At 45.6% G+C, this 12,422-nt stretch overlaps 1 protein-coding gene across 6 annotated transcripts in view; it reads right to left on the bottom strand.

The window, feature by feature from the left end:
• ACER2 (alkaline ceramidase 2) overlaps positions 1-12,422 on the bottom strand; it is a 43,253-nt gene that overhangs the window by 13,850 nt on the left and 16,981 nt on the right. For 4 of the 6 annotated variants that reach the window (XM_031449641.2, XM_031449639.2, XM_064490172.1 and 1 more), the window contains 2 exons: positions 9,434-9,571; positions 1,853-6,146 (listed from right to left, as the gene is read on the bottom strand). In XM_031449641.2, coding sequence (XP_031305501.1) covers positions 5,960-6,146; positions 9,434-9,571 — 325 coding nt within the window. In that variant the 3' untranslated portion in view covers positions 1,853-5,959. Of the gene's footprint in view, positions 1-1,852; positions 6,147-9,433; positions 9,572-12,422 lie in introns of those variants that run through there. The other 2 variants (XM_064490173.1, XM_064490174.1) reach the window with 1 other exon arrangement.

The raw sequence follows: 12,422 nt of genomic DNA on the forward strand, positions 1-12,422 counted from the left end.
GGCCAGGTGAGCTGGGTGCCACCAGGCCTGCAGTTGGTCAGAGAGAGAAGTGCCCAACTGAGACAAAAATAACTCCTTAAACTGCGGGGAGGGGCTGCCAGCCCCCACAGGGTGGGGCAAGAGGAGACAGCCCCACCCCAGAGAGAGTGGAGGAGGAAAACCCACATAGATTAAAAATTTCTTATAGAAAAATTCAACAACATAAAAGCAGAATAGCACGACAGACCCAGACACGGTCTTGAGGCATGTCTGAGTCTGTAAACCAGAAAGAGTTTTGAGGAAGAAGTAAACTCACAGTTGAGGGCTCCTAAGGCCTAAATTCTCAGCCCCCTCGGTCTCCCCCCTCTGGCCCCTCAATGTCAAGTCCTCACGAGAGAAGGGGGCTGGGGTTGGAGTGCTGGTCTTTGAGGGCAGTCGGGGAGGCTGAGCTGTGGAGGTACCAATTTCATCACCAGAAAGGGTTTGAATCCTGGCTTAGTGTTCTGCCATGGGCTTCTTTATCTGGGTGGCTCCTAAGGACATCTGAATACCCAGAAAATTCTGCGTGTGGGCATTTTCCTAGGGAGAAGTCCCACTGCTTCCACCAGATTGTCAAAGGGTTCTGTGGTCACCCCTCACCCTGGCCAGAAAAAAGTCTAAAAAGCTAGTTGTAATGATACTGCTGATCCACTTTTTCTTCTCTGATGGTCATACTAGCCTTAAATTTTTTTTGAGGGGGAGGTAATTAGGTTTACTCATTGTTAAAAGAGGTACTGGGGATTGAACCCAGGACCTTGTGCATGCACTCTACCACTTGAGCTATACCCTCCCCCCTTAGTCTTTTAAATATTATAACCTCCTGTTCCCCAACTCAGATCCAGTTGCTTGCCTCCCAGAAGTCAGTGAGTGTTGGTTGGAAAGGAAAGGTTGCTTTATTCAGGAGCTCAGCAATCTGGGAAGAACGTATCCAAAAACCAACTCTGAAGATTCTGCTCAACCACGAAAGTTTTTAAAGGAAAAAGGGGAAGTTAACTGTAGTTAATCATTTGGGGAGGGGGTCAGAGTCTCCATTATCATCCACTCTGTGCAGACTTTATTCCGATTGGTTGGTGGTGAGGTACAGGCGGTGTTCCAGGAATCTTGTGCTCAGCCTGAAGTTACCGTCCTCCACCTGGGTCAGGGCCTTAGTTCCCACAGAACTCAAAGGTGTTATGTATATACCTTGAGGAGGAACCAGGACCTTGCTTTAGTTGCTGCACTATTGTTTCTTGACTGCTCCTCCTTTGTCTCCGCGTTCCCTCCCTTCCCTGATGAGCAACTGTTTAAATCTGCCCGTTGGAACTCAGGGAAGGTCAAGGAGGCTGAATGAAACCTATTTCCTACAAACAGGGAACACAGAAAGGATTTGTATCCGGGAGGGCCCCACAGGACCCTGCTCTGTGTCACTACAAATCCTTTAATTAAAAACAAATTTAAAAATTAAGAAAAATAGGTAGATAAGGAATTTTCCTGCTAAGCTCATTTACTATTTCCTGTTGTTAACATGATTCTCTTTCCATTGACTGGATGAACTCCAGCACAGAAGAGTTGTTTTCTCTATTTGAGATTTTTATATCCATATGACATAATTATAGAATTGTCAAACATAAGCTGCCTCTAGGTACTTTATACTGGAAATATGTAGGTGGATGAATTTCACAGCTCTGAGAAGAAACTAACAATTAACTAATTTTAAGTATGTTTAATAACAGTGATACCCAAATTCATTAATAAATGAACTTGAGCAAAAGTACTTTACAATACAATCCAGTAAACGCATTTTTCACTGCAGATATTGCAGAAATCATTTTGGAAATAAACACAAACATAGTCATTCACAGAAAATGCCACTTATGGCTTTAATATCAAAGGTAGCTATCACGGTCAGTTCACAAAAAGAGCATAAAGTGCAAAAGCTACAATTCTAAAGGCCTTAAATCACTCCCATGGCAATGGAGATTAAACGCTACCACAGCCAGTGGGCACCACCCTTACACGGCACACCCTGTACAAAGTACAAAACAAGGCATGTCTGAAAACACTCTGTGCTCTGACTACATATTGTGGTTACAAAATAGTCTTAAATCTGGTGTAACATATAAGGAAAGATATAATTCAAACAACTAATCCCTTAGAGTAGGGGCCATTAAAAAAGTCTGTAGGAGAATGACGTCTGTTGAAAAAAATCCATTGAGAATCCCAGCCTGGCCGGAGATGTCTTTGACCAGCTAGACCAGCAGCGCCCGCTGAAGAGCTGGCCAGCCAAGGTTCCCAGTTCACTTGGGGAGAAGGAACCATGAGAGGGGCCCGGCCCAGCAATCAGCCCTCACCTGTCCCCCAAGATGGTCCCACGTCAGCCCCAGGGAAGGCTCAAATCCCGGTCCTGGCGCCTCCAACAGGGCACCAGCTCGGGTAAGCATGGCGAACTAGTGAGAAGGTTTTACACACCTGAGAAATGCAGCAAGGAGAATAGGTGATGGGAAAGCCTGTGCTTGACGACCATCAGGCTTAGTCCCTCAACAGAACGCCTCTGATCCATAATGAATGTTTTTAAGCACTCTTCAGAGGGACAGGCACAGAGGTCCCCCAAAGTGTGGCCTATTACCAAATAGATTCAGATAGCTCATCCCCAAGCACCTTAAATATATTCACTGAAGAGCTTGTTTTCTATTACAATAAAGGGGAGACAATGTTTTTTCTGAAAATCATCAAACTCTATAAAACAAGAATCATTGACTTAAATGATCACTTGGTAACATTGTTTTCTAATATCCTAAATCCAGTTCCTGCTGGGTATTGATTTTAGGCAAATTCTAACCAAGTATCTAATAGGCCATGCTGAGTAACAGCCATGACCTAACTCCTAAATGTCAAATCGCCACTTCCCTGAATTATCGGGAGGGGGGGAGAAAAGATTCTTGATTGCACATCAATTAATGAAATAAGCTATTCACTTTTTTAAAAATCTGAAAACATCAAAACCTGTAGAACCATATCTTTAACATCTAAGTGCAGAAGCAGATCAAAAAAATAGAATTCAGTTCATTATGTCTTAGGGCCCATTCACGTGAGGCTCATTAAAAGGGAAGACTCAGTAGTAAGTCTTAGAATCCAGTGATGAACACTCAGTGTATAGCTAACTCTAGTATATTCCAAAAACAGCTCTTCATGAGAAATGTACAACTGGTATTTATATTCCATTTAAGCTACCAGATCAACTGTCAGCTCTAAAAGATACCTATTTACAACGATACTGGGGGGGAGAGACAAGGAAATAAACCAAAATATATTAACAATGGTTGTCCTTGAGCTATAGAAATAGATTATTTTTTCTTCAACTTTTCTGTAATATCCCCATTTTCTTTAAAAAGCATGTAGTGCTATATATAAAAGCAATATAAATATAAATGTAAATATAAATATGAATGATGCCATAAACCTAACTTAAAATAAGACTAGTGTAGTCCTACGCCCTTGATTGACCATCCCATGCTGGCAAGCGATAGTGATTTCTGTTCAGAAGTAGTTATGTTTTGTCTTCAGATATACCCCATTCCACACTTCCTTCTCAGCCCTCATCCCTTTAAAGCCAATCTCTAGAAAGGCGTTCTGTTTTTCATAGCATAAAGCATTCCTTCTGAAACTCAGCTTAGTCATTGGTCTTATCGAAGAGGGTTAGAAACAGCCTTATGAGTTAGGGTACTCCCTTCCACCCGGCAGTCACATGTTACCCCTATTTCCAAAGGACACTGAGAACCTTCCGGAAGGGCAAGGTCAAAGCTTTGGGAGCTGGAAGTGCTGTCCCCCAGGGAACAGGCCCTTCACATCATGGGGAGACATGGTCCTCCTTAATGGCTGGGGCCGTGCTCCCATTACTGAAGAATTTTCAAAACAGAAATTAAATCTCACGCACAAAAAACATTTCCTACACTCTCGGCTTCCCCTTAATTACTTTTCCACACTAAAAAGAGCTGGGCTTAAGATACATCAAAGCTCCCTACTTGGAGCATTTTTATACTGCAGAATGGGTAAAAGCTGAGAACAGAATCCTTGCGTGGTGGGTCAAGTTGAAGTAAGGGCGGTCTGACATTTCCCTTTAAAAACAAAAAAAAAAAATTCTAGACTTGAAACCCAAACAACTTAACATCAGTTTTCCAATTCTCTTCCACGAGCCACCTAGGCCTCAGAGAGATACATTAGAGGTTCCATAAGCATTTAATTCAAATCTTTTTTTTTTTAACTATAATAAAGCTACATACACACTCATTCAATATCAAATTTTTCTACCTTGGAGGCCACCCATTTAATTTGCATTTGCACTGCCTTATATATTACTCAGGAAATACTGTAAGTTTAACCTCAATGTGAATTTAAGCTAATACAACCTATTTCACACATTAGGGCTCCATCAAGATTTCTTACTGCAACCAGAGTTGCTGCTAAAATAATCTGAAAACCACAGAAATAGAATAAAGACATTCATTTCTAAACTCTAAATTCAGTTGCTTATTGGACTTTGCACCTTAGATCCTGGGCAAATTCTAACCAGAGACTTTCTGGACATGTCAAAAAACTGCTACTGCCAAACTCTTTAGTACTTAGGCCAATGAGATGCTTCCTGTCCACAGACAGAGGGCACTTCTGTCCTGCCCTCTCCCGTGGTGGAATGTTGCACAGCAAGAGATGCCTGACTTTAGAATGAGTATCCCTGAGGTCATGAATTTCCACCTCACACCTTGACAACCCGTGGAATCTTCCATTTAGCCCAATGGAGAGGAAATCAGTCGTAGCCAGTGTCACTTTAGGTAAGAGGAACTCAGAGGCCAGAGATCTGCCCTGCTGCACCCAAAGCAGCCAGTGGGTAGTTACAGCCAGCACTTAAGGAAAGCCAAGTTGTCAAATGCTCAGAGGAACCAAAGGAAGCACCTCGTACTGTGAGAATAGGGAGTGTAATTCCCATTGTAAATATCAGAGAAAGAAGCAAGATTCTTGAGGAGGATTTCCAGAACAGGACAGCAAACAGGATGCTTCTGATGAGAAGGAGCTTCTAAAACTTCATGTTTGCTCCAAATTTTGCACCAGGACCCCCACCACGATTGTCACAGGCTTTTGGCAGTGTCTCAGAGGTCAAGCAGTAAAGGGGTGAGGGGAGGTCTACATATGGAATGCTCACACTGTAGCTCTTCTGTGTGTTGGAGGTTACTGGGGCGTGGGGGCAATGTCAGCATTGAAAAATTGTGCTCATCTTCAAGAATGGCTTACAATGGAGTGTCCTTTTTGGCATAGACGGTTTTTCTCATTAGCTTCACCCCGATCTTAAGTCCAGGTTCCATCTCTCAGCAGAGGTAGCAGAAAAAGGATTCACACACGGATGTAAAACCTGTGTTATTGAGCCGCAAGGGGGAAAACCAGCCTCCTTAGCCACAAGCCCTGTGTGTGTGCTCCATCTGTTTGCTTTCGATTTTTAGGAGTTTCTCCAAGTGAAAATCGCTGGCGTCTCCCATCAGGCGGTCAGAGGGTCTTGTGCAGCGCAGGCAGGCTCCGTCTGTGACAGGAGGAGTCCACTCCCAGAGCACCTGGGAACTGCGCGGTCTGGAGCGAGCTCTCTCCGGGAAGCGAGGCACGTGCAGTGCTGGGTCCCCCACGGGACTGCTGCGCCAGCACCACAAAGGACACAGCCCTACGGGCACCGCAGCCGGAGGTGACGCCGAGAAGACACACCTAGTGCCCCTCATCCCCTTACTTTCCTGGGAAAGGGCAAAGCACCCGCTCCTTCCACGCACCGGGAGACCTGGTGGTCCAGGCACACTTGTTTGGAACCAAGGGAACAGAATTCTAAAAAGACAGACCCCCACCCCTGACTCTGCGAACCCCTCTGGCAAGCAAGTGAAGTCTAGGTGCACGAGGGAAAGAAAGAGAGAAGCCAGCCACTGCCTCGCTGTCACGTGATCTTGACTGGTGACTTCTTGTTGGCGCACAGAAGGGACACGTAGGGGACGCCGATGAAGGCCCATTTCTCGCTGGGCCAGAAGCGGATGACGGGGCCTTGCTCGGGGATCTCGGAGGCGGCATCAAAGTAGGCAAAACACACGCAGCCCAGGTAGGCGGCCAGGCAGATGAGGACGTGCCTGCGGAGGGAGACGCGGCGTGAGCCCCCGCGGCCCCTCAGCCTGCGCCTCCCCGCGGGCCGCGAGCACAGGCCGGGCCTCTTCCAGTGCAGCAGCGGGGAGGGTGGCCCACAATCCTCACCCCCTCCTCCCGACAGCAGGAGCATGATAAATCCTGAGCCAACAAAGCTTCTTTTAGAATGTTCTAAAATACTCTGGCTTGGTAACAGGTAGGAGGGGTGGGGACGTGCAAATACCTTTGGGGCTCGACCTGGAAGACTGAGGCCCAAGGATTTAAAACAGACACTAAGGATGGACACGACTGAGGAGCGCGTGGGATTCGTCCCCACCTACTCACTTAATAACTGGCTGCAGAGAGCCCATGCCCTTCATTACGGGTAATTTTATACTGATTCAACTGATTTTGCAATTTAGTAAGAAACTTTTTTTAAAATCTTTACTGTGTCTAAAAAATTTTACATCAATCTTTATCATGCAAGGGAGCATTTAAAGGCATGTAACCCTTCTCTAAATCTTTTATTGAAACTTAATTCCAGATAAATTAAAGATTTAAAATACATTCTAAAAATATTTAAAGAAAAAGTTTTATAAACTTTAGTGGGGGAGGTCTTAAAATGACAGAGTTCAGAAACCCTAAAGGGAAAGGATGTGATAGCCACACGTAATGCATGTAAAGAGGTGTTAAAAACACACATAATAAAGATGGTTGGAGGTGTGCTACCAGTTTACTTAGCTGAGATGTGTCATTTAAGGGGTGTCAGCCATACTGTAATGCATGCAGAAGGGAGGAAAAAAACCTAGAGCAAAGATTGACAGATGGGAGGACATGAAAGTTTACAACCGGTATGGCACAAAATATCATGAACACACTGAAAGATGAATGGGAAACTGGGGTGAAATATTTGCACCATATGACAGAGCTAAAATCCCTATATTACAAACAACCCTAAAAAGGAAATCACTTCATAGGATGTTGGGGATTTGCTTTGCAATAATGAGGGTAGGGGTGGGTAGTGGTTGAGGGTGGCATGAACGAGGTTGGCCTCAAGCAGATGATACTGAAGCTAGGTGTTGCCTACCTGGGGGCTCCATGTATTACTCTCTGTACTTTGGAAAATGCTTGTACGTAATAATGACTGTCTACTACGTGTCAGGCACTAGGTGCTGGATATAAATTTTTAAAAAAACACTCCACAGGGATGACAAAGAAACTTAAAAGGCACAATTTAAAAGAGGAAAGATACAGTAAATTTATATTTGAAAATATGCCCAATAATACTAATTTTTTAAAAGACAAAAAAACAGAATTTTTTTCAACTAGTAACAAAGGTCTTTAAAATTAATAATATCCAGTATATGTGAAAGTGCCTTTTAGCTACACTATCTTATGACTGTAGTAAAAAGTATTAATTAGTATAATATCTTTGGATTTGGCAAACTTTTATAACCTAAAAGGTTATAAAATTTTTATAACCTAAGGAAACATTCAGGCATGTGAACAAATAGAGATGTTCACTATTAATTGTTTGTAAAAAGTGAAAAGTAACCTAAATATCCATTAACAGAGAGGTTGGTTAAATGAATTACAAAGCATCCATATTGTAAAATGACACAGGTTGATGAAGATAACATGTACACGTTGCTGAGGAAAGTTGTCTGTGATCTAGTATTTGGTTTAAACAACACAAGAAGGACCAGTCTGCATCATGTACAGGATGATGCTATTTTTGTTTTTAAAAAGTAAAATTCGAGAAATATATATAAAACACATGTAAGGATATACTTCAGGCTGTTAACAATTCTCTCTTTGGACAGAATTATGAAAGCCTCTCTTTCTACACTTCCCTGTTTAAATGTGTTATAATAAAGAAATAAATGTCACTTTATAAATGGGACCAAACAAACAATATGTGCACCAGATTTAAAAACAATCTATGTTTGAGCCAGTTACAAGCCTACTTCTGAATTGTACTTACATCACTAGTGTGATCAGGGAACTTGGATCAATTTGAAAACGTACTCTAGCTTGAAGGAGGTTCCATTTACTTAGGTGGATACATTTATCAAAACTTACCAAAGTACACACTTGAAATATGTGCATTTTCTTATCTGTAAATTATAACTAAAATGTATTAAGTGTATAAATACACTAATGGGAGTCAAGGTTGAACCTAAGAAATATTAGGCAACAGGTGGGTTCTGAGGTGGAATCCCCATTGTGCTGTTTCATTTTGTCTTGTCCTTTGCAAACAGATCTGGAAGTCCCCAAGTCTTAAACTGAGAGCAGCCTGGATCTCATGGTAGATAATATACAAGGTCAAACATCCAGGGGAATTCCAGGGAACTCTTCCAAATGGCAAAGTTTTAGGCATCTCCTGGTAGACGTTAAGCTTCTTCTGAATCTGGATCTAATCAAGTTTTTCCAACTCTACCACTAAAATTCCTCCCTGAGTGCTCTCAATTTACAAGGAACATTCTAAAGCAGATTTGCTCTTGTTCCTTCATACCTTTTGCAATCAGAAGTCCTGGAGGACAGAGAGGGAGAGATGACGCTGGGTTTGGAGCAGAAGTGGTTCCCAGGAAGAAAGCCATTCAGTTTCCTCCTCGGCTCTCTGTATATAGGATTCTGCATGCAGTTTTGTAACCTTCACTTTTTTAACCTAATAGTGTATCCTGAGCCTTCTAAACTATACATGCTCTAATTCTCTAAACCAGCTCCAAGGCTGGTTTTATGTAACTAGGTGGGGGTGGGGTGACGCTGAACAACTCACCTTACTTCCCAGGGTTTCTGTCTCCACCCATCAGATGAGTGGGTGAGACTGTCCCTAGGTGACCTGTGAGGCCCATGCCTTCCCCCGTTACTCAGGCCCAAAAGGCGTACTTGCTTCCTCTCGGGGACCATCCTGCCCCCACGTCACATCTGTCCCCAGCCTCCCCCATCCCCCCCTACCCTGGAGATCTAGCTAGAGCTCAGGTTACGGAGTTGGTTTTCCAGCTCCTTTCTGCTTTAATGATGGAGCCGGAGGTGAGAGACCGCCAACGTGAAGCACAACCAACCAGGTCGTTTTGCTCTGACGAAGCCAGCTCCCCGGGGCTGCTCCTGCTTTTGACAAAACTTTCTGCTGCTTCTGAAACGTCTGACAGTCTATGTGAGGAGAGCAGGCACCCAGGCTCTGCTCCATCCCTGTGCACACCTGTGCACCCTGCAGGGGGGTCAGAGCCCACAGCCAGTGTAGACCGCGCCTCATCACCACCCCTCCCACCCCCAACCCTAGGGCCGGGCTCACCACACGCAGTGCAGGTAGGGAAAGTGGACGGACGACAGCAGCTCACAGAAGGCCCGGTCACTGATCCAGCAGAAGAGGGCGAGGGTCCACCAGAGGCCGGAGAAGAGGCCCAGCTTAAATACACGCACGTTGTCGCACCTGCCCGGGGATACAGAGAAGAGCTGGCGTCAGTCCTGCTCTCCTCCGGCCTCGCTGGCCACTTCTTCTCCGGTTCCTCACACCTCCCGGGCCCTTGGCACTGGGCTTCCCACCTGCCATCCCGTCACCCCCTGTGCTGATGGATGTAGACAGCACATGGACCCCAGTGGTTCACAAAGCCGCACTCCTCACCCAGGCCTCTCCCTGACTGCAGACTCACACACCACATGTCACATCTTGACATGTCCGCCTGATGTCCCACACTGATCTAAATGTAACGTGTCTACCTCGAACTCCAGATCCTTCCTTCTGCCCAAATCCTGTTTGCTCCCCACCCTCTCAGGGAAAGGTCAGTCCGTGCTTTCAGATGCTCAGGCCAAGAATCTTCCAGTCGTTCTGTTTCTCACACATCCCACATCCAACCCATCAGCTCTACCTTCCAAATACATCCCAAATCCAACCTCTTCCTATCATCTCCACTTGCATCCAAGCCACCAGCATCTCTTCCTGAGTTACGGCAGTCACCTCCGGCCGCCCTTGCTCCTCGTCACCTCTCAACACTCTGCCCCAGAGCCTCCCACGTCTCCCCTTTTCCCAGGGAAAAGCCATAGTGCTCACGGAGCCACGAGGCCCCAGTGTGCTGGAGTCTCCTGTGCCCTCCACCCGCCTCCTTTATACTCTGCCCCTTGCTGCCTCTGCTCATCACCCCCCAGGGACCTTTGCTATCCCTCAAATATCCAAGTATGTTCCTCCAGGCCTTAGCATTTGCTGTTCCTACAACCTGGAATGCTGTTCCTGGATAAGACACAGCTCACCATGTCCAGGTCTTTGCCCAGCGTCACTTGTAAGCCCTGTGACGATCCCTGCCTTTAACAGCTGCACCAGCCCTCTCCAGCCACTAGGCGGCCCTCGCTATCACCTTCCTTCCTCTGCTTTTCTCTGTAGCCCTTATAGCCCCTCTGACATCCTCTGTTTTAGTTCTCTGTTTATGGCCTGTCTCCCCCACCAGCCCGTAAGCTGCTCGCTGCTGCACCTCCAGCCCCTGGAACAGCGCCAGGCACACAGAAGGCTCTCACTATTGCCTGAATGAAGGGATGAGCTCTGACATACCCTGGGACAAAATGTGCTTCGGAAACAATTCCCAACAGCTCAAAGGAAATTTCAACTGCCATTTTCTTTCCTTGTTACCAAACTGCTCTCTAAGTGGGCGACTTCTATTTCTCCGGGGAGAAATGCCCAGAGGCAGTTGGTGGCTGAAGGTCCTTCTAAACCTTCCCTGAGGGTCTCTTTCCCCAACAGATCACTCGCTCTAAGGCCTCAGGGTCCAGCGTAACATCTGCACCCAAGGTTTATTGTTGAACAAATAAACGGTGTCAGAAGCCTGACTTGCTGGCACCTTTCCAGCTTCCTGACAGAAACATCAGCAAAAGCATCAGTGAAAACAAGATGGACAGCAGGTCAAAAGGACCTCAGAAGGCACACCAGCAAACCCCGTAGCCAGGAGGGCTGAACGCAGCCCTGGGCAGCTTCCTTGAAAGAATTCATAGAGGCCTGTGGTATACTCTCCGGTTTAGTGACTAAAACAAAGAGATGAACAATGTCCATTTTTCTCCTCAGCACACCCGACTCCGCAGGGCTCGTCCTCAGACCCACGTCCCCCCCCTCCGCCCATCTTTCCATCTCTGCAGGTCTTGGCTTCAAGAGCATTTTCTCAAATAGACATTCTCTGACAGCCCCCAGCACCATCTCACTCCCCGTCACGTTCTCTCCTGATGCCCTGTCATTTTTCTCAACACTCATCACAAGCTAAAACTGTTTGCTTGTGTAACTGTTTAGCATCCAGTATCCAACTAGACTATAAGACCAATGAGAGTGGGACCTGTACCTGTTTTTCCTTATCATGTATATGCAGTGCCCAGAACAGGCACTGAAAAAGAGGCTTGCTAAATGAATAGATAATGAGGAAGTAAAGGACGATTTTAATTGGATTCTAGTGTTCTGGACAGGACACTTTTTAGATTAAAGGAAAAACACAGTAACCATAGTGACTGGGTACCACATTTTCAGAATCCGCCCTGGGCACTGTAAAAGGCACAACAGCAGCCTCTTGCCTTGCCATTTTAAAAGGGAAAATGAACGCCGACGAAAAGAAATACTAACAAATGCGTAGATAATGAGTCTGGCACAAGAACTACATCAGCTTAGTTTAACTAAGCCTTGGAGGTCTGACTCAAGGACCACACAGACACAGAGCTGTGTAGGGGCAGGACAGGCGGACAGGCCGTGAGGCGCGGAAGGCGCGGGGCGGCCGCCTACGAAGCCGTGTAGAGCCTGGGACTCAAGGCACCTGGCACTGTCCCTTCCTCTAATTCTAGAGGGCCGGGTCCTGCTATACGCTGCTGCCCAGGCTGACATGAACTTTGGGCTTATCCAAACCCGCACTCCCACCAGGTTTTATCCCCACTTTTCAGGGCTTACGTCACCGTGTCAGTGTGAGGTTAAGTGGAAAAAGCAGGATGAAGGTCCTGTATATACAGCAGGGCCCTATTTTAGGATAGAAAAACTGAGAAAGGGGCTGCCATTCCTTTTTTTATTTACACTTTGTAGTTCTCAGAGTTTTCCTTAATGATAAATTGACCCCTATAATCAGAGCAGAAGTCTATTTCAAAATATTTTCAGCATGGTTGAGTCACTTGGTGATGTGACAACACAAATTTCAGAAAACATCAGGTCATGACCCCAAGTCGTCATCAAATCTGTTTCCTCTTGGTCTGAGAGAAGGTTTAGTAAGGACAGTGAAAATACAGAAAGACTAGAAACAAGCCCTAGGAATGAGGCTTACGGGAAACAG

This window comes from Camelus dromedarius, chromosome 10 (genome assembly GCF_036321535.1).
Source record: "Camelus dromedarius isolate mCamDro1 chromosome 10, mCamDro1.pat, whole genome shotgun sequence".
NCBI classification, from domain to species: domain Eukaryota; kingdom Metazoa; phylum Chordata; class Mammalia; order Artiodactyla; family Camelidae; genus Camelus; species Camelus dromedarius.